Here is a 23,045-nt window from a genome sequence, read left to right on the forward strand (position 1 = left end):
TTTAAACGTGTACGACTTGATTCTCGTAATATATCGACTGTAATCTTGCAATTTTATGACTTTCTGCCATTACTTTAATCGCGTATTACGACAAAGCAGTGACACAGGCCTTGTCACCCAACTGTATAAACAAGCAACTAAATGACTAAAATCTCGTAATTTTATGATTTTAATCTTCTATGACCTAATTCTCTTAATGTGTATGTATAATATACATACATATTTCTTAGCCCAGCAGAGAGGTCTTGAAGGCCCTGACGGCACACCACTGATGTATGTATGCATGTATATATATATATATATATATATATATATATATATATATATATATATATATATATATATATATACATATATATATATATATATATATATATATATATATATATATCAGCAACACTTTATATATTAAATTATTTATTACCTATTTATTTATGTCTAAAATGTCTTTTCCTGTGTCTGTATCCTCACCCTCTTGCTACTGTGACAGTGAAATTTCCCGAATACGGGATGAGTAGTTATCTAATCTAATCACCATTTTAATCTCCTAATGGGACGACTGTAATCTCGTAATTTTACCACTACATCCCTATCACTTCAATGTTTTAATATTATGCTAAAAGCAAGTTAGCATTGAGACATAACTTCGTCTTAGTACAATTTTTCTTGTAATATTTTTTATCATGACAATTTATCAGTTCTTGTTGGAAGTACAGATCTGGAAATCAGACGTTTGGAAGAACCCTAAATTTTTGTGAGGGTTAATATAATGACTTAAAGTATTTCTATTGATTACTGCACTATAGCAAATACAATGCACACACAACCAAAGCAATAGTTGCATCTTTTATTATAAAAAAATATTTACAAAGACGCTACAAGGTTTTTTGTCTGGATATAAAAAAAATGCATACATTTATTGACAAAGGTATTAATAAGTCTTTGAAGTTCTAGCTCCCATTGCGACCAGCGTGAGTGACATCCTTCAGGAGTGCGAAAAGGTCTTTACATTGCCTGAGTTCTTTTTTGTCACGGCATCCATTTTGCAGAAAGGCAACTGTTTGCATAAAAGGACTTTAAAGGACATTGGAGTCGTATACAATCATTTTTTTTTCTAACGCGTATGGCAGAGCTGCATAGTGATTGGAATTGTGACCCGGTTCTTGTGATTATTTAAAAAAAAAGTTTAAACTGAAGGACTAATAAATAGGTACTGCACTTTTAAAGAGACCCGTAAGTGACAATTTTTTTTATGTCGGGCTTTAATGGTTGACGTGTGTGTGTACCCAAAGAGATAATAAATACAATAAATTAAAAAAAAAATTAAAAAGAAGAATAAATTAACAATATGGCTTCTTCTGGATGGAAAATTGTGGTTTTACCTCCCTGGGTTAAAAATAATCAAAAGCCTTGGAGCAGGGGTCTCAAACTTGCGGCCTCCTATTTGACATTAAATTGTAGCATTATTGTAATTTTTCCTCATGGGTAATTGAAAAGGAAAATATGATTTAAAAATCTAAATAAAATAATTAAGTGAAAAAGTAAACTGAATTTTAATACAATATTTTTTGCCTATCCCAGCAAAATAATACAAATATATACATATGAAAATAATTCTAAACATTTTTTCAAAACTCAAAAATAATACAAAAAAGAAATACATTTTAAAATAGTGAAAAATCAAAGGGAGGAGGAATGAGTACTTTGCGGTGGGAATTTTGTTTTAATTCATCTTGTCAATCTCTTAAGGCTTAACATATCACAAGGTATAATGACACTTGCTATTTTTTTCCAACAATTTGAGTTAAGTGTAGATCGTTTTTGGGGGCGATTTCTAATTAAGTTTGACACCCCTGCTTTAGAGCAAAAAAGTATGAAAATGAAAAACCATTAAAAAAAAAAGCTCAGGAAGACACTCGAGTCTCAATTGTGGCTACGTTCAAATCTCTGAAATTAATATCAAATGATAATTGCAAACCCCTCCCCCCCTCGACTGTATAATGCAGAAAAATATATTTCTATATACATATACGTACATATACATATATTCCATTCATAATTGCTCAAATCTTTAGGAAAATAGATTTGGATGTTACTTGCGGATTGCTAAGCTTTGTGTGGTTGTAGTGTGAAGGCGCGCGCGGAATTAGCCGAAGACAGTGTGGCCCACACGGACGGAAATAACACAAGGAATTGGAAAAATTGACAAACTTTCCAAGGAGGCGAAAACAGATTTTTAAAAATCCATGTACACAACTTTAAAATTAATGTGGAAAATCTTTAACTCATGGGCCACTTTTAACAGAGATAGGCATCCATTTTATTTGAACTGAGTAAAGCTGATCACGTTTCAGTGCCATTGACAGCGATAATTCCATTCTAATTGGACTGGGAGGGGCTGCCATTAAAAGACAGAGCAGCAGGCCAGTTGTTGATGATCAAATTAACAGATATTATAATTATTTAGACAATGTCCACCAAAAATCGAAATCTTTTAACCTCTTAAAAGTAAATAAAAATCTTCTGATGTTTAATGTTGGGTTTTCCCCCCCAATAAAAAACAGTAAATAAACCTCTTAATAATTTTACTTTTTTTTTTTAAATTAAAACATTTGAAAAAAAGTGGGAAAAATGGCTTTCAATTTAAGTCATTTTTATTTCATAAATTTGTATTTAAAAATTTAATGATTTTTATTTTTAAAATTATATTATTAATTGGAAGAAAAACTGAATAAAAGAGCCGGAAAATTAGTATTAATTTTAAAAATGAGAACAAAAACGGGGAATCCTGTACACCTCCCAGTCAAAATGCATTGGATTTCTGTTGGAGTCAATGGCAGCCAATGAGGTACTAGTGGCACCTTATCGCCACCATTAACAATAATTTCAAATGATGCAAAAATATTTATTATTCTGGTTTAATATTTATTTTAAATGTAATTAAATGAAGAAAAAGGCCCTACCAATCAACAGAGTTGACATTTATTGGCATCAATAAAAATCATGAGACTGTAACACTACCATTACCTTCAATTTCCAATTTGATCCCTGTGGAAAGTTTGGAAAAGTTCCAAAACCTCCCAGCTAAACGTTGCTGTAACCTCCTTGAAATTTGCAAGCGGACTGCTTAACTCTTTCAGTGGCCTTGACAGCACAAGATGTCATTATTGTGGCTCTCTCATGCTTCTTGCATTATTTTGTCACAATAAGTAAAACCCAATTGATTTGGAAGGGTTGGGATATCAACCCAATCAAACAGCAACCATCAGTGGCAGCCTATTAGTTCAATTCTCCCCCATCATGTGCCTCTTTTCATCCTCCATGCTGTGAATTGAAATGAGTTTGTTGCTAATGGACGTCCAACCCATTTGAGATGGGAATTCTGACGGCGGATGAACGTTCGTTCACTGCCACCCATCAGACTTCAAATGGATTGCACGTCCATCACCCTCAGTGGCAGCCTAAGACTTAAGGTCTGCCCCTTTGTTTGGAATATACTGTACGAGTAAAAAAAGGTTCCCAACGGGAGCTGCCGATCCTAAAAGTCATTTTTGGCTCGCATTGAATTTTGGAAAGCTTGCGCAATCTGGCCGCGTAACAAATGCACATTCAGGAAGTCCGCGATGGCGAGCTTCAGGAGCCCACGATTATCTCCATGATGTGGTCCAGTTCGTTGAGGTCCGAGCGGCAGCTGGCGCCAGGGCTCAGGGGTGCCGGCCCGTGGGAGGACAGGCTCTCCAGCAGGTCGTAAGGTCCCATCTTGGGGGCGCTCTGCATACCCGTCAGCACAGTGTCCAGCTCGTAGTAGGACGGGTCCACGTCTGAGAAAAGCTCCTCCAGCGCCGGATCCGGCGGGGGCGGCGACGGCGGCTGCTTGATTTCGAAAGTCCCGAAGAGACGATCGCCGGGGGACCCATCAGGGCCCTCGTCCTCGCCCTCCGACTCGTCCTCCTCCTCCTCTCCGTCATCCTCGCGCTCCTCCCAGCGGGAAGTCGCCCCGCCGAAGGGCGTCGGCAGGTAGGAGGTGACACCCTTACGGACATCCCCTGCTTCCATGTCCGCCTCTTCAGAGCGGTAGCCCTCGTCGGGGCCGTCCTCCAGAGGGTAGGGCTTGGGACTCTGCCCCGCTGCCGCTGAGGGGTCCGGCTGCCGGCACAGTACCTCGGTGGCCACCAGGCGGTCAGTGGGGCACTGGGCGGCAGCTAGCGCCTGCGTCATAATCTGCCAGGTGCCGTCCTGCGTCATCTCCTCCTGGATTTGTCGCACCGTGTTGGCGATCAGCACAGAGCGGCACAGGTTGGGCTCCACCAGCATGTGGCACAGCTGCAGTTTAATCAACGACATGTCCAGAAGAGACTGGCGCTGGAGGTTGTATGAGGGTGATGGCGTCTGGGTGCTGCCCGCCGGGACCCGTTCGCCAGGACTGCTCGCCGCCGCCTCCTCCGCCGGCGACGACTCGAAGAACTTGCGCTTGGTGCCCTTTGGAAACATGGCGTCTGTCTGATAGAGGAACGCAAGACAAAAGGCTTAATACACAGGGGTCCAACTTGCAGTTGGGGCCACATCTGGCCCTGTGTGTCATTTAGTGTGGCCCTCTAATTCAAATCATATGCATTTCTTGTTAAAATATTTTCAATAACATTTATGGCAAGGACCTACAGCTTGGCTACAAAACAATAACTGATTATCTTTTTTGGTCAACAATAAAAACTTTCGATAAATGTCGTTAAATATAAACTGCAATTACACCACCCGAACACCACAAAGAAAAGGGGCGATGATGCGACGTGAACGCTAGTTCCAGACCAACGTTCGGTGGACAAAGATAGTGAGATACGCCTAATCATTTGGCAGCAAGGTTAGTGATGGAGAGGCGCACATAGCGCATGAAAGCAAAAGGAGTACAACACAGCCAAAATTTGCCATTATGAGATGCAGGACAACACCGAGCCTATCCACTAGAACAGGGGTGGCCAAGTCCGGTCCTCGAGAGCCCCAATCCGGTCTGTTTTCCATATTTCCCTCCACCAACACAACCTGAATCAAATAATCTGGATTGGTGTAAAGCTTCTGACAGCTTGCTGAGGAGTTGATCATTTGATTCAGGTGTGGTAGAAGAGGGAGATATGGAAAACAGACGGGATAGGGCATCTCGAGGACCGGACTTGGCCAGCCCTGCACTAGAACATAGGTGTCCAACACATTCCAGAAAGGGCCGAGTGGGAGCAGGTTTTCGTTCCAACCCACCAAGACGACACCTTTTCACCAATCTGTTCTCTAACAACTGTAATCAGTTGATTACAGTCAAGTGCTGCTTCTTCCAGCAGAGCTCCCCATTGGCCCAACTCTGCACTGTTTCAGTAGGGAGGAAAACCTACACCCACTTGGCCCTTATTGGCCTTATTGAAAAATTCCTTAACCCATTTTAACCCGCTCTTCTCATTTGAGGAAAGGCTATAATTCTTTTCTTACTTGATATCAAGGAGTTTCCCAATTTTGAGCAAATGTTATGAATACATAGCAAAAATCTAAAACGTGTTAACTTTGGTTGAAATGGGTTTAGTTTATCCAACTTTAAAAAGAACTAAATTTACATTTTCTTTTTGTGAGAGAAAAATAGTCTGCTTGCCAATGGTGATCATGTGTTCATTTAATTTATTTTATTTATTTCATATTCCATGCAAACTTTTGGTTTGAAGGCAAATGTATAAAATATATATTAAAATGGTTGTCAAAATTTAAGGAGGGAAGTAATTTATTTACTTATTCATAGAAGTTTGAAGTTTAAAATTTGAAAGACAAACGATGTAGGTAGTTATCATAATAATTATCGAAATTGACATTTTTGGGTGATAATTTTTGTCATAAAATCCAGGCCTACCAGGACCCCAGTCAACAGAGAACATATATCCCACCCTAACCCATTTTGAAAACATTTTAAATGACGTATTTCTTAATGTGTGTTTTCTACGGAAGCGTTTTACATTCACCTTCAAAATAATTTAAAAAACCCTAACCGTTTTTCAAATTAATTTATTTTAGCAGTTGTTTTTTTGAATTAATTGTTTTTGAAAACTCCGGTTTTCTGAATGATTTATTTTCTGGGGCTGTTTTTGAATTCATTTCTTTTCCCAACTATGTTTTTCTGATTAATTTATTTCGAGGGTTGTTTTTTGAATTAATTTTTAACTGAGTAATTTAAGGTTGCTTTTTGAATTTTTTTATTTGGTTTTTCGTTTTCCCCCCATAATGGCATTTATATTATAGTTTGTCAACCTTACCAGGCAACATGAGGTAATTTCTTTTTCCGCTGGCAGCCAGGCTCAGGAGAAAAAATAAAAAAAATAAAACAAGCAAGCAGCAGTTATCGAGATACTTGGAAGTCTCAGGCAAACTACGTTCCACAAATTCTAGACTGGAGGACAAGGTCAACAAACTATAATAACAATCCCATTAATGTGACTTATTGACTGGGCTATCTCCCACTGCCTTCGGCCCATATCTAAATAAAACTTGATTGCGGTGAATAGACTGAATGTCTAGAATTTGCAGAACACAGTCCGCTCAAGACCTGCTGCTTGGTCGTTTTTTTTAAATTATTTTTTTCCCCGCTGGCAGCCATGTTTGATTTTTGAATTATTTTTTTCCCACTGGCGGCCAGGCTCAAGAAAGAAGAAAAATTAAAAAAAACAACCATTATATAAATTAATCAGAAAAACTTAGTTGGGAGGGAAAAAAAGAAAGAAAAAAACGTTGATAATATAGAAGTTTTCTAAAATAATTAATTTAAAAGAACCACAAAAATAGATTCCTTTGAAAAACTGTATTTTTAAGGTGCATGTATTACACTTGTGTAGTTTTCCCATTTTTTTCATAAAGAAACAAAACCTGAATATACGGTGGGGCAAATAAGTATTAAGTCAACCACCAATTGTGTAAATTATCCTACTTGAAAAGATTAGAGGCATGTAATTGTCAACATTGGTAAACCATGAGACAGAATGTGGGGGGAAAAAACAGAAAATCACATTGTTTGATTTTTAAAGAATGTATTTGCAAATTGTAGTGGAAAATAAGTATTTGGTCAATATCAAAAGTTCATTTCAATACTTTGTTATGTACCCTTTGTTGGCAATAACGGAGGCCAAACGTTTTCTGTAACTCTTCACAAGCTTTTCACACACTGTTGCTGGTATTTTGGCCCATTCCTCCATGCAGATCTCCTCTAGAGCAGTGATGTTTTGGGGCTGTCATTGGGGAACATGGACTTTCAACTCCCTCCACAGATTTCCTATGGGGTTTAGATCTGGAGACTGGCTAGGCCACTCCAGGACCTTGAAATGCTTCTTACGAAGCCACTCCTTTGTTGCCCTGGTGCTGTGTTTGGGATCATTGTCATGCTGAAAGACCCAGCCATGTCTCATCTTCAATGTCCTTGCTGATGGAAGGAGATTTTCAATCAAAATCTCTCGATACATGGCCCCATTCATTCTTTCCTTTACACAGATCAGTCGTCCTGATCCATTTGCAGAAAAACGGCCCCAAAGCATGATGTTTCCACCACCATGCTTCACAGTGGGTATGGTGTTCTTTGGATGCAATTCAGTATTCTTTCTCCTCCAAACACAAGAACCTGTGTTTCTACCAAAAAGTTCTATTTTGGTTTCATCTGATCATAACACATTCTCCCAGTCCTCTTCTGGATCATCCAAATGCTCTCTAGCGAACGGCAGACGGGCCTGGATGTGTACTGGCTTCAGCAGGGGGACACGTCTGGCAGTGCAGGATTTGAGTCCATGGCGGCACATTGTTTTACTGATAGTAGCCTTTGTTACTGTGGTCCCAGCTCTCTGTAGGTCATTCACTAGGTCCCCCCGTGTGGTTCTGGGATTTTTGCTCACCGTTCTTGTTATCATTTTGACGCCACAGGGTGAGATCTTGCATGGAGCCCCAGATCGAGGGAGATTATGAGTGGTCTTGTATGTCTTCCATTTTCTAATAATTGCTCCCAGTTAATTTCTTCACACCAAGCGTTTTACCTATTGCAGATTCAGTCTTCCCAGCCTGGTGCAGGTCTACAATTTTGTCTCTGGTGTCCTTCGACCGCTCTTTGACAGCCAGAAATCTTGCTTGTTTGTAGGTGACCAAATACCATAAATAATACCAGAAATAATAATTTCCACCTTAATTTGGAAATAATTTCTTTAAAAATCAAACAATGTGATTTTCAGTTTTTCCCCACATTCTGTCTCTCATGGTTGAGGTTTACCCATGTTGACAATTACAGGCCTCTCTAATCTTTTCAAGTAAGATAATTTGCACAATTGGTGGTTGACTACATACTTATTTGCCCCACTGTATACTGTTCTTCCTCCATTTTCAGCCGTAGCTCTACTTACGAATGCCTCTAGGTGCGAAATTTTCAGGTTACAAAAGCTTTTTATATGCAAATGAGTGCCTCGAGATACGGAATATATCCAAGTTACGAAAACCCTCAAGAAGTAGACGCATTCCTTATCCGTTATTTTATTTTGCAAATATTGTCGCGGATGCATTGATTCTCACTGTAGACCTTCCCTACACCACACTGGGCTCTCATTGGCTCTCTCACAACAACCATTATCCATGTTTCAGAATTCTTTCTTACACATTTTTGATCGCCGTTAGTCGTTACGGAGTTTTGACTGCTTTTTGGTTGAGTTTTTCCAAGTATGGATAAAGCAGCTGCTTCCGTTTTTATCATCATGCCTCCCATGAAAATTACCAGTGCGAATGAAAAGTGGTCAGCGTGGAGGACAATAACGAGTTGGTCGAGGGCCATAAAAATAAACTCTCTAGAGTTAATGGAAGAGTCGTCAACACGGGGGAAAAAAACGAGAAGGCAGACGAGGAGGAAGCAGCGACCATTGCAACAGCAAAAATCAAAGAAATGCTGGAGAAATTTCACGAACTTTCTGCCTTCCTGGAAAAAACATCCAGAAAAAGTGTTCACGAGTCGGGCGATCGCCCACTTTGACGAAGTTTGTCTGTTGCATTATAGAAACATTATTGAAAGTCTTCAAAGGCAATCGTCTTTGGACAGTTTTGTTTTTTCGAAACGTCCATCAACCAGCACGGCAGACGGGCAAGTGAAATCCAAATAGGTAAGAACCAGTAGCGACTAATAAAATGGGCAAAAAATTAAATTCCAAAGAATTCATGAAACGTTAATGTTTGTTGTTGATTCATTTTGTTAATGTGGTTCATGTGCTCCTATGGTTGTCATGTCTTGTGAGGGTTTTGGGTGGATGTGTGTGTGTTTGCTTTTCACCTCTGGTATCCCAGACCCACGGGGCTTCCCTTGCTCCGCGGCGCCTGGTGGGAAGCAAGAGGCGAAAAGCAAACACACATCCACCCAAAACAAGACATGACAGTGGTCATGTGCTATCTCTGTTGCATACCGTTAGCATCCTCTTGTTCCCCTGCATTTCAACACGGATAGATTTTGTATTCTTTATTCATTTTAAGACATTTATAAATAATTTTCTCATAATTTTCTCTCATTTTCCTCACATCTTTCATACCAAATTGCGACACTTTGACCAATTTTAAAGGGTTTAGTTGATAGTTGTGTGAGGACTGTGGAACAAATTAGAATTTACTTATAAAGTACTGCTCTACTTATGAAATTTTCAAGTTACGAAAAAAGTTCTAGAACTAATTAATGTCCTAAGTAGAGGTACGACTGTAATTAAAATAAAAAAAATATTGACTAAGTGGCAATAAAAAGATTTTTTGAAAATTTTAAGGTCAACAATCTCTCTAAAGGACTAGATAACAAAATTGTTATCCGTTATGTCGTAAAGAAGTCACAACAACAGTATACTTAACGATGATACTTTTAAAATACAGTAAGTGAGAAATAAATGCTGAAACTAAGGATGTGGCAACATAATGAAGTAGTGATGTCGCAATTCTTTGTATCCCAAAAGGTTTTCAATAGGAAGAACCGACATAATTTTATTTTTAGTTTATTTATTTTTTTAAAAGGAACAAACAGATTACTACAATTTTTTCACTTTAATATTATTTATTAGACCATTTTATATTATCACAGTCATTCCACAATGTTTTTCTCTAATTGCATTAAAAAACAACAACACATTGTGACAGGAAAAAGAACTGATGTGCTGCAATATCTAACATAATGCCTTTATGTCAGATATTGCACCACATCTGTTAGATATTGCAGCACATCAGGGTCGACTTGGATACGTTCCTTTAAAGATAATAATTTGAATTAAAAATTCAATACAAAAATGTAGACATTTTCAGTCATATAAAGAATGACTGGTGCGCAATCTACACAAATCCTGGCAAAACACTGCCCCCTGCCGGTGAATAAGTCCCCTCCGCAGTCGTTATCTATAATGGGAGATGTAGAACCTGTCCAGATGGCGACAATCTACCGCAGGGACGGCCAGGTCCGGTCCTTGAGAGCCCCTATCCAGTCTGTTTTCCATGCCTCACTCCACCAACACACCTGAATCAAATAATCAGGATCGGTATGAAGCTTCTGGACAGCTTACTGATGAGTTGATCATTTGATTCAGGATTGGTAGAGGAGGGAGATAGGAAAAACAGACTGGATAGGGGCTCTCGAGGACCAGATTTGCCCACCCCTGATCTACCTTCTTTTACAAAAGCCAGCCCTCTCCAAATAGCCTCGGCAAGTTTATAGGGTAATATCGGGTTGTAAAAATAAAAACAGGTTGCTACAGGGAAACGAGTCTGCCCAGGAAGCGCTATCCTCGCTCAAGAAGAATGGAATCAATTATTTGGTGAATCTGATGATGATGAATCAGACTTTGATTTTTTTTTAAATATTATGATGATGAATTAGACTTTAAGGATTTAAAATTGTAAATTCCATTTGAGAGTTGTGTTCATCCTGGTAGTTTGTTTTACCAAGTTTCCATACCATAAGTTGTGAATAAATGTTTTGTCATGGTGACATGTTCAACATTTGCCAGTTACCAGTACTGGTCCAATCCTTGGTGTGAGCTGAGAAAAAACTGGAAATAAATGTATACCAATTTTTAGTCACAGATTGAATGCACGTTATACACGGGTGCACGTTATACTGGAATACGTTAAGCAGACTTTGCGCAAAAATTCCTACTCAGCCTACTAACCAAATTAACTATCTGAATTGACACGACACATCCAACCAGCTCCTACGAATGTTGACAGAAGATCTTGCCACCAGTACGCGCATTCAAACTAGTGGAACCAGTTTGGATGCCCAATGAAACACAAAAGGCAACTTCCTGAATTCTGTTTCCAACACTACAACTAGTAAATTTGCCACCAAGATCAGAGGGAGGGCAGCTGAGACACGTCTAACAAACTAACAAAGTGCGCCGAAAAGAAGCATAAATGCACCAAGTTTACTTATCAGGTCAACATCAAAGGAATGACTTAAGCAACCGTGACATGTCGTTAATGTTAGCCGAGGCTGTCAACACCACACGTCAGATTCTGTTCAGAGCCTTAAGATTTTTCAATGAGTTGCTATACGAAATCCAAACAAATTTTGAATGAACTCGGCGTCTTCCTTCTCTCCCTCCTCCCAGCAGGAACGTGTGAAGCTACCGTGTCACGCGTCTAAGCTAATCAGCTTGGGAGATTGTGTTGAGTGGGCGGTCGCTGCTTTCTGCCTTGGAACATGCGGGTTTCAGCGTAAATTTTGAAAGTTTTATGATTAATTACACTGAGGCCGGGAATTTCGAGTTCAAACAGAGTGGAGAGGGATGACGGTACGGTATTAAGATATTTAAAGGATCACATCGAGGAAAAATAATCGAATGGATACATAAAAAACATCCATTAAAAAGTGCATACTCTGCAAAACTGCGTTTTTCATGCGACTTGGAAACAGAAAATTTTTGTTGTTTCATTACTATCAATGTTAATCAACTGTTTTGAAAATGCACTGGTCCCTTCAAACAACTACAGTGGTTCCTCTACTTCAAAAGTCTCTACATATGAAATATTCCGGTTCCGAAAAGGCTCAATGAGAAAATTTGGTCTGTAGGTATGAAAGAAATTTTACGAAACACAAAGACTCAATGTTAAAAATCCTCTTGTGGCATCCTTTATTTTATTTTAAAATTGCCGTAATAGAGTTGCTCTCCCATTGGAGTATGAGCGCAACCTTCCGACCAAAAGCCTTTCCAAGCACTTTTTCAGGGACCATGGCGGAGTTCCTGATTTGTCATGGAGTTATAACACATTTGTTGAGTTTTTCTTAGCGTGCTTGATGCAGATTTATTCTTTACTTTTTGTTATGGCCAAACAGAAAGTTAAGGTGCGAGTGAAAAGAAGCGTGCTATTATCAAAATGTCTCGATATCGCCCTTGACAGCGAAAACCTTGCGCATTTCAGTAAAATTATAAAACAGTAGTAATAGATTATTGTTGTTTGATCAATGTTTTGCAAAATGTAACATACTTTAAGTTTAGTTGTGTTTACATGCATGTGTACTCAACTACCAAACATTTGCCTCAGCTATAAACCCCAATGGAAAATGTCTTTGCATATCTTAATTTTAAAGGCCTTTCCTCTTTTTTTGCATTTTGCACATATTCCATACAAGGTTGCTAAGCTTTTATCATTTTAAACAGTTTCAGGGGTAGTATCGGGAATCTTAGAACGGTTTGGAAGAAATTAAAGCTTTTACATGTAAAATGTGTATGTGGCTGAGATGTTAGCGCGTCAGCCTCACAGCTGTGGGTGGGTTCAAATCCAGGTCGATCCACCTGTGTGGAGCTTGCATGTTCTCCCCCGGCCATATATGCCTTAGGGGCAATTTTAGTAGTGGTGTGAGTGTGCCCTGCGATCGGCTGGTCACCGATTCAGGGTGTCCCCCGCCTCTGGCACCCCCCGCAACCTTGATGAGGATAAAGCGGTTCAGAAAATGAATGAATCTATAATGTGTGCACTTACGAAAAATCCAAGTTACAAAACCACTTCTGGAATAATTTAACTTGTTATTTCATTACATCTGTCTGTTTACGAGCAGTAGGTAGAAAAAAAGATCTGCCAACGCAAGGAACGGCACTATTTCGAGCCGATAAAAATACCAAATTTTCTAATACTTGATTGAATTTTTTTTAAACAAAACTCATTATAATAACTACAAATTATGGAAAGATGTGATGCTTTTGGCATAAGTGATAGAAGTAATGTTTTAAAATAGCATCAATTATCTTCATTTTTTTATTTTCTACGTTGTAATCATTTGACTGCCACCACTCGCTTCATTCTGCCAACCCCCATTTATATATATATATATATATATATATATATATATATATATATATATATATATACATATATATATGTCTGAAAATATGTGTATATATATGTGTGCATATATATACACATATATATGTATATATATGCATATATATACATATGTGCATATGTATATATATGCATATATGTGTGTGAAAATATATGTGTATGTGTGTGTGTGTGTATATATATATATATATATATATATATATATATATATATATATATATATATATATATGCTCTTATGTTCTTTGACTAAAAGAAGGCAATCCCCGTTTCAGTTATGAATGTTCAATTTGATATTGTTCTCCCTTGATGTAACGTTTTGATTTTTTTGGGTTGAAAGACTCGTTTCCTCTTTAAAAACACTGCAGTATATTTTAAAATGCTTAGACGTGAGATTTCCACCGGTTGATTACTAAACTATTTTACCTTGAAATTCTTCAAAGGCAATATATGTGTGTGTGTATATATATATATGTATGTGTGTGTGTGTCCACTTTGCATTACATTTTAGACTTTTACGTGTGCCCTGTGTGTGTGTGAAAATATGTGCCACATTGCATTTGTACGGTCAATAATGACTTAATAAGGGGAATTGCAATCAGTAATAAGGGGAGCATTTAGCCGAAGCTGTCAACACCACGCGTCAGATTGGTGGACGGATATGTGAGAGAATCTTGAAACATGGATAGTTGTTGTTATGAGACAGCCAATTGAATTGAATGCTTTTATTGTCAATATATGAGAGAATGGGAGCGATGAAATGAGAGCCCAGTAGAGGGTAGAGATGTTCTAAAGTGAGAATCAATGCACCCGCGACAATACCGTATTTTCACACCTATGGGGCGCACTTAAGTCTAAAATTTTCTCTAAAATGGTCGAGGCGCCCAATCGGTCAGTGCGCCTTGTCTGTGCAATAAATTCAATTTTTGTATGGCCCTGACCGCTTGAGTGACCGTTTTATTTCTTGCCGGCACGCTACTTATTGCTATCAACCCAGCGAACGTTCACCCTAAAAATAGCCTCCCCGTGCATTCCAAGCACTACGATAAATCCATTCAAAACATCCGAGGGGAGTGACAAGGCATCTGACTTCCGTGTGCTCACAGCGCTTTTAACCCTTAAAAACACTCTCAATACTCAAAGAAACAGCATATTAGAGCTATACAGAGGAAATGCCTGACGTGAATGACAACAGAATGCGGATGCTTGGAAAATGGACTGAAGCCATGGATCGAACACAATTTAACACTTATGCTAACGGATTACTAATGGATGGCCAACATAGTAATTCGGGCAGGCAGCGTCGCACGAGTTACGTGACGATTTAGAATAAATTGTCGATGCCGATATAACAGCGAGGAGAATCAAAGGCTTGGGAGTGATGCATGTCGCGAGTTACAATGGATTGTGGATGACTGGGCACTGTTGTTCGAGCTTTCCCCAAAGCTGGAATCAAGTTCCCGGAATACCCAACCGTGACTGACAGTGGAACCTAGCATGTTGAACGTCGAACTCTTTATATCAGAGTGTATATTTTACCTCAATAAAGCATTATCAAACTTAGTTTTTCTCGTGCTGTCTTTTAAAAAACACGCTAGCGGCTAGCATGACATAGGTACGCTAGCGGCTATCATAACATAGGTATGCTAGCGGCTATCATAACATAGGTATGCTAACGGCTAGCATAACATACGCTAGCCTAGTGTCATGCTAGTGCCTTTTCTGAAGAAGCGCCCAATATATTGACAAAAAACTGAAAAACTACCTGCAAATGAAACTGCGCCCTATCACCCGGTGCGTTTTATAGGTGTGAAAATACGGCATTTTCTAAATAAAATAACGGATAAGGAAATGCATTTACTTTTGGGGGGGATTTCGTAACTTGGATATTTTCGTATCTCGAGTCACTCATTTGCATATAAATAATTTCGTAACCTGAAAATTTCGCACATAGAGGCATTCGTAAGTACAGTTATAACTGTACTTTATGTCTGAATACTCTAATTTGTTCCACGGTCCCCGCAAAACTACCAACTGCATAAACCCTTAAAATCCATCAAAGTGTTCCAATTTTATAGGAAAAGTGTGAAGACACACAGAAATGAGAGAACATATCATAAAATTATTTAATATGCCATTAAAATGAATAAACATGCAAAATCTATTGCACAAGTGTCAGGAAGCTAACATTGGGCAAGCATAAGTTTAAGCAGACAACGACGGTCAAAGAAATGTGGAGGGTTGTTGTAAGACAGCCAATGAGAGCCCAGTAGAGTGTAGGGAAATTGTTAGGCGAGAAGCAGTGCATCCGCAAAAATTTCAAAATAAAATAATGGATATAGGAAATATGTTGACGTTTTCGTAACTTGGATCTTTTTTTCGCATCTTGAAGCAGTTATTTGCATCTCAAAAGGTATTTTTAACCTGAAAATTTCGTATCTAGGGCCAATCGTAAGTAGAGGTATGACTGTGTGTGTTAACTCATTTGCTACTTCTGAGAGAGACAGATATCAAATCTTGCATTGAATGATCATGTTTCCGTGCCATTGACGGCAATAGATGTTTGCTATATTTGGAAAGATTTCATTTAATCTAAATGGATTGGATGTCTATTAACTTCAGTGACAGTCAAAGATTTTATTTAAAGAATACAAACAGTAAGAAGATTGTGGATCTGTTTCCCCAAGTCTGAGTATTGTTAGTCATATGTAATCGTGACTATGTGGTCAGTGTAAAAACAGCAACATTTTAAAAGCAACTGTGGTTTATCTTACTCTTGTAAATGGCAGCCAATGAGTTCAAGTAGTAATATTTTGCTAATTTTAGTGTATTTACTTCGACTACAAAATACCAATTATTTTCTTCTTAAACAAAAAATAAAAGAATATCCTTACTTTCACTGGTTGGGGAGTTTGCGTAGGTATATTAGCTAGGTATCAAAGATTTTAAAACCCATTGTGAAAAGATAGAAAAGCTTAAAACGTTAGTAAAATATATCGCAAATGCTATCATGTGATTAGCCACATCTCGTTGTTTTGATGAAGTATTTGTGTGGGGGAGAGACAACGATACATTCTAGTCGCTTAAAAAGCAAATTTGACAACATAATAGGCAATATTGCTACCGCGTTGTGGAAAAGGTGGACGAGTCAAATATGTAGTCAGCCACATATGTGCTTCAAGACGTATGTATTGGGTCCCACTCGACAAGACGCAGTCTCGCCGTACGTCAATGGCCGCTAGCTTGGCCCATCCCCCACCGCGAGGCCCCACTTCGGCCCTCATTAATCAACAACTCCCTTCAGCTCCTCGGGTTTTTACTTCCCGTTTCTCGGTCCCCGGGCACCTCCCGCGTCGACCAGTAACCGTCGCTCGTTCGTCCCGTTCGCTTGGTGAACGCATGCCGTTTAAAAGTCCCCGCAGCCCCGCTTTTGTCTGCCCGGCCGCGGCGCGACAATGAGGCCATTTTGCACTGCTAGGCTAACGGCTAGGCGGGGGTGGGGGCCGAGCGGAGCCAGAACTGAGCGGGCGACAATGTGGCGGCGAAACGGGCAAAAACAGGCCTCGTTCGGGGGAACAAGTGGCAGTACGCGCCGGCTACGTGTCGCCCCCTTGTTCTCGCTCTCGAAAGGCCAACGTTATTTAACGAGAAGAGCGTCAACCCGATTATTCACGGCGCTTCCTCCTTCCCGGCCCAGAGGGAGGGGGGAAATCACTTTTTTAAGTTGTTAAACAGAGACAAACAACGCGAAGCTGTCGGCTTTCCTCCCTTTGGGCTTTTATGTGGGGGCGAGCGGCGGAGGACTCGGCACTCACCTAGTTCTTATTTAATTCCGGTCTCGCTCATAGGATCGACGGCGGTGAAAGCGGAGCAGAAGGTTCTGATGAGATCATTCATGCCACGGCTTCAAAAAGTGAAGTCGTCTCTTCTCTCTGCTCTGCTCGCTGCGGCGGCGGCTGCTGCTTGTGGAGCCGCCAGCACCGCCACTCACTCACTTGAGTCAGCCAGGGAGGGAGAAGAGAGGAGAGGAGAAGCGAGGCAGGCGGCCCAGCGAGCGGGAGGGGGAGGGGAGCAGCAAAGCAGCCAAGCAGCTAGCCGAGACGCCACTCCGCACGCACACACACGGCCGACATATGCCTTCAATTCCGCCATGAACACTTTTCGTTCCAAGGGAAATCAAAATACCAAATCCAGAAGCTCAAGAGCTGTCACCAAAAGCGTTACATTATTTTGTTGCAATGACACCATCTCACCTCATCTCATTTTCTGAACCGCTTTATCCTCACTAGGGTCGCGAGGGGTGCTGGATTCTATCCCAGCTGACTTAAGGCCAGAGGCAGGGGACACCCCGAATTGGTGGCAAAGGAGACAAACAACCATTCACGCTCACATTCATACCTAGGGGCAATTTAGAGTGTCCAATCAGCCTACCATGCATGTCTTTGGAATGTGGTAGGAAACCGGGGAATCTGGAGAAAACCCACGAAGGACCGAGGAGAACATGCAAACTGCACACAGGTGGCAAAGGAGACAAACAACCATTCACGCTCACACTCATACCTAGGGGCAATTTAGAGTGTCCAATCAGCCTACCATGTATGTCTTTGGAATGTGGGAGGAAACCGGAGTACCCGGAGAAAACCCACACCGGACCTGGGAGAACAGGCAAACTGCACACAGGTGGACCGACCTGGATTTGAACCCAGGTCCTCCACTGTGAAGCCGACACGCTAACGACTCAGCCGCCGGGCCCCAATGACATCCAACCAGTAGACATTCAATTCATTTGACCTGCAATGGCTGACGTTGAGTCATCATGTTTCAGTCCTATTGACGGCGCTTGACGTCCAATCCATTTTGACTGGGACGCCTGGCATGTCGACTTCCATCAAGGGCAGCCTAGGAATTCAATACTTTCCTGCCTCTTTCATTCAAAGTTCCGTCAATGGCAGCTAATCAGTCCAATACACTTGGACTGTGAGGGATGGCAGCGATTATTCGCTCGCAGCTTTTCCCTGTAAATGGATTGGTCGCCAAGCTCCGTCAACGGCAGGGGCAATTTAGAGTGTCCAATCAGCCTACCTTGCATGTCTTTGGAATGTGGGAGGAAACCGGAGTACCTGGAGAAAACCCACGCAGGACCGGGGAGAACATGCAAACTGCACACGGGTGGACCGACCTGGATTTGAACCCAGGTCCCCCACTGTGAGGCCGACAAGCTAACGACTCAGCCGGCGGGCCCCAATGACATCAACCAGTAGACAATTCATTTGACCTGCGATGGTTGAGTCATCATGTTTCAGGTTTAGTTGTGTTCTTTGGTTTTTAAGGCCTAGTTATTTGATAGCCTTGCTAAGTTATTATGTATAGTTTTTGTTAGTGCACCTTCACTCCCCGATTCTGGCTACTTCCCTGCATTTGGGTCCTTCCATGGTCTCCGCACACAGCAGCTGTTTATACTTAAACAAAACCCATACATCTAAAATTGTAGTGTGTGTAATGTGAATTTGTTGTTCATAATTTGTAAAATAAAATTAAAAAAATAACACAATATTAAATAATTGCAACACTGCTAATAATGTGAAATAAAGTTTAAAAGGATTTCATAAATTGGGTTGCCGAGTGTCTAACACAGGGGTAGGGAACCTATGGCTCGGGAGCCATATGTGGCTCTTCGCTAACCTGTGAGGTAAAATATGTTTTTAAACCGCTGGTGACAGAGCCGAGTCCCGAATGCACCAATAGGAGCGTCACGTTGGCACTAACAGCCCCTCTAACTTTAATCATCTTTTTTTAAATTATATTTTTATTAGACTTTTCTTCATGCATATTTTCATTGGTTAGCAACTGCGCAACAGTGCTGTCAAAATAATTATTTTAGTACTTTAAAAGTGGTAAAATGACCCCCAAAAAGTCACATCTCATTTTCACATTTCTACACTAAAATTCTGAGTATGGCTCTCAAAGAAATACAATTTGAAAATAGGAATTGTTTATGGCTCTGTGTCAAAAAGGTTCCCGACCCCTGGTCTAACACGTCTACTCACAGCTCTGAAATCGAGGGTCCAATCCCAGGTGAGTTGCAACCTTCATGTGTGGAGCTGGCATGTTCTCCCCTGGCCTGGTTGGGTTTTCTCCGGGTATTCCAGTTTCCTCCCACATTCCAAAGACATGGTCGGCTGGTTGAACACACTAAATTTCCCCTAAGTATGTATGTGAGTGTGAATGGTTGTCTTTCTCCTTGTGCCCTGTGATTGGCTGGCAAACAATTCAGGGTGTCCCCTACCTGGTGCCCATAGTTGGCTGGGATAGGGGCCAGCACCCCCATGTGACAACCGGTACACCATTTACTCATTGCACAGAATTAAAACGGTGAATGGCAATTACAGTTGTACCTCTACTTACGAATGCCTCTATGTACAGGTTAAGAAACCCTTTGTATATATGCAAACGAACGTCCCAACATACAAAAAACGGATCGAAGTTACGAAATCCCCCATAACGTAAATGTATTTCCTCTATCTGTTATTTTATATTGAAACTGTCCCGGTAACATTGTTGCGGCCTGCTTTACTTCCACTTGGAGCCTCCCTCAACAACAACTCTCTTTTGACCATTTTTTCCGTGACCGGATGTTTGGTCGCCGGACGTTTGGTCGCCCGGACGTTTGGTTGCCCGGACGTTTGGTCGCTGGACGTTTGGTCGCCCGGACGTTTGGTCGCCCGGACGTTTGGTCGCCCGGACGTTTGGTCGCCCGGACGTTTGGTCGCCCGGACGTTTGGTCGCCCGGACGTTTGGTCGCCGGACGTTTGGTCGCCCGGACGTTTGGTCGCCGGACGTTTGGTCGCCCGGGTGAATATAATTTTGAGAGCTGGTTTCAACAGTAGATATTTGGATATTAAACTCTCTCTCATGAATATAATTTTGAGAGCTGGTTTCAACAGTAAACTCTCTGTCATGTTACCAAACGTCCGGCGACCAAACGTCCGGGCGACCAAACGTCCGGGCGACCAAACGTCCGGCGACCAAACGTCCGGCGACCAAACGTCCGCCGACCAAACATCCGAGTACCGGTTTTTCATCACGAAGTTCGTTATTTAAAATTGTTAGTGCGAATGAAATGAATAAGCGGCCCCTTTCATTCACCAAAAAACAGAAGATAAGAAAGTGGCATGCGGTTGACTGATATTGCAAGGCAATACGTCCGACCGTAGTCCATCGACTAGCATCGCTACATTACTTGAAGCAAAAGGAAGCATTAAAGTGACAACTCCTTGTTCTGTTAGCCTGGCTTCTTTTGGCTACGTCTTTTTTTGGAACCATTCAGCCATGCCTACGCTGTCACACACATGGGACTAGCTGTTACAATACGCAGCGGAAGGAGCAACACCTCAGTGGCGCCGGGGATTCGGAGCTGGACAAAAGTGCCGGGAGAAGAGGCAACGCTTCTGACCAACCATTCCATCGTGGGATAAGATGGAAAAGCTGTCGGCGCTTACCAGCAACGGAGTCGAGGAGTTCTGCCCTGCTGCTGTTTTCTTCAGCTCCAGACTACTGAGGAACTGTGCGGATAATATTGGAGGAGTGACTCTGCATGTTCTCTACCTCGGTCACGATCTGCAGAGGTTCCCCATCTTGTGGAAGACTTCATGTGTGTGGTTCCAGTTTTTGTTTCCATTTTCCAGTTTCCATTTACTTTGATTTGCTTTGTACTTTTTGCTTTTGCTTTGTTGTTGTGCGGCCTTTGCGACTGTACTGTCTAACTTATAACTATGCCTTTTCTTGCTACTGTCACAATGAAATTTCCCGAATACGGGATGAATAAAGTTATCCAATCCAATCCATTCCAATGGCCTCGCTGTACTGAACAATGAGAGGGATACTTTTACTCCTTTGGAGTTCTATTTAATGCTAAGTTGATTTGAAGTCTCATCATCTAATTTTCTGAACCACTTTAACCTCACTAGGGTCGCGGCGGGTGCCGGAGCCTATCCCAGCTGACTTCGGGCCAGAGGCAGGGGACACCCTGAATTGGTGGCCAGCCAATTGCAGGGCACAATTAGGCAAACAACCTTTCACGCTCACACTCATACCTAGGGGCAGTGTCCAATCAGCCTACCATGCATGTGTTTGGAATGTGGGTGGAAACCGGAGTACCTGGAGAAAACATGCAAACTCCACACAGGTGGACCGACCTGGATTTGAACCCAAGTCCCCCACTGTGAGGCCAACACGCTAAGCACTAAGCTGCCGGGCCGCCCATGTTTTGAAGTCATAATTTGAAACTGTTAAGATGGCGGGCCGGCGGTTTAGTGGTTAGCGTGTCGGACTCACAGTTCTGGTGTCCTGGGTGCAAATCCAGGTTTGTCCACCTGTGTGAAGTTTGCATGTTCTCCCCAGGCCTGCGTGAATTTTCTCCAGTTACTCCGATTTCCTTCCACAGAGCTACCAACTTCTCCGGAATTTCAGGAGTTTATTCCAGACAAGCAACGCAAACTCCGGGACTCCTGACAACCTCCCTAAACTCCGGAAATCCAAAAAATTGTCACCCAAATTTTTTTAAGCAACCATTTCGTAAAAGTGCCGAATTTCCAATTTAAACGCCTCAAAATTCTCACCATCGCTACTTTGAGGATTGTGGCACAAATTTCAGAATTTACATATAAAGTGCTGCTCTAATTACGAAAAATTCAAATTATGAAAAAAAGGTGTGGAATAAATTTGTAGCTACCAATGGAGGTAAGATTGGGCCGAAAAAATTAGACCCGGCCCACGGGTCCAAAAACCCGACCTGACCGAACCCAAGGAATTAACTTGATTTGCAGGCTCGAGCCCAGAGCAAACCCGAAATTTCATATTTTTTGTGAGGACTCTGGACTCCCGACCCGAGTCGGGAGGAGGAGGGGTGATTTATGATAACAGATTAAAGCCTGTCTTTTGTAACGAAATCCAAGTTAAACAAGACATTTACATCTTTTATATGATAATATAGATGTTTGACGATTTTAACTGTTTAAAAGCTTGCTCAGTGTCGAGGTGCCAGTCTTTTTGCTGTCGTATGAGAGCAAAGCGCCACATTGACTACATTCAGTGAAACCAACACAAGTTTCTCTAGCACACATGTCAAAGTGGCGGCCCGGGGGCCAAATCTGACCCGCCGCATGATTTTGTGTGGCCCGGGAAAGTAGTAAATCATGAGTGCTGACTTTCTGTTTTAGGATCAAATTAAAATGAAGAATATAGATGTATATTACATTTCCTGATTTCCCCCCTTTTAAATCAATAATTGAAATTTTTTAATCATTTTTTTCTGTGTTTTTAGTTCAAAGATCATTTTGTAAAATCTAAAAATATATATTACAAAAGCTAAAATAAACATTGTTTTAGATATAACAACTGAATATTCAAGGCTTTTAATCCATTTATAATTTAAAAAAAAACAATCTAAATATTACATCTAAAATAGTCCAGCCCACGTGAAATCAAGTTGACATTGAAGCGGCCCGCGAACTAACCTGAGTCTGACACCCTTGCTCTAGCATATTCAACAATCAATTTGAATCTTTTCCAAAACTGACTCTTACCGGTATCGTTGAGTTTATCTTTTCAGTTCTCTTGTCTTTAGTTTATCCTTAACTTCTTGCGGTGTTCACGTGACGTGCGCATAACATGCTCTGGCTCTGTGGCTCCACCTCCAAT

General features: G+C 41.0%; 1 protein-coding gene across 2 annotated transcripts; it reads right to left on the reverse strand.

Moving 5' to 3' along the window:
- Positions 1-833: 833 nt before the first annotated feature.
- On the reverse strand, positions 834-23,033 carry cdca4 (cell division cycle associated 4). Of its 2 annotated transcripts, none has more exons than XM_077621038.1 (2): positions 22,931-23,033; positions 834-4,500 (listed from the first exon to the last, which is right to left on the reverse strand). In XM_077621038.1, the coding sequence occupies exon 2, from the start codon at positions 4,489-4,491 to the stop codon at positions 3,634-3,636; it is 858 nt and encodes a 285-aa protein (XP_077477164.1). In that variant the 5' UTR covers positions 4,492-4,500; positions 22,931-23,033; the 3' UTR covers positions 834-3,633. The 2 variants fall into 2 exon arrangements, with proteins under 2 accessions (XP_077477164.1, XP_077477163.1); XM_077621037.1 differs by lacking the exon at positions 22,931-23,033 and adding an exon at positions 17,162-17,472.
- Positions 23,034-23,045: the final 12 nt, after the last annotated feature.

This window comes from Stigmatopora argus, chromosome 15 (genome assembly GCF_051989625.1).
Source record: "Stigmatopora argus isolate UIUO_Sarg chromosome 15, RoL_Sarg_1.0, whole genome shotgun sequence".
Classification (NCBI taxonomy): domain Eukaryota; kingdom Metazoa; phylum Chordata; class Actinopteri; order Syngnathiformes; family Syngnathidae; genus Stigmatopora; species Stigmatopora argus.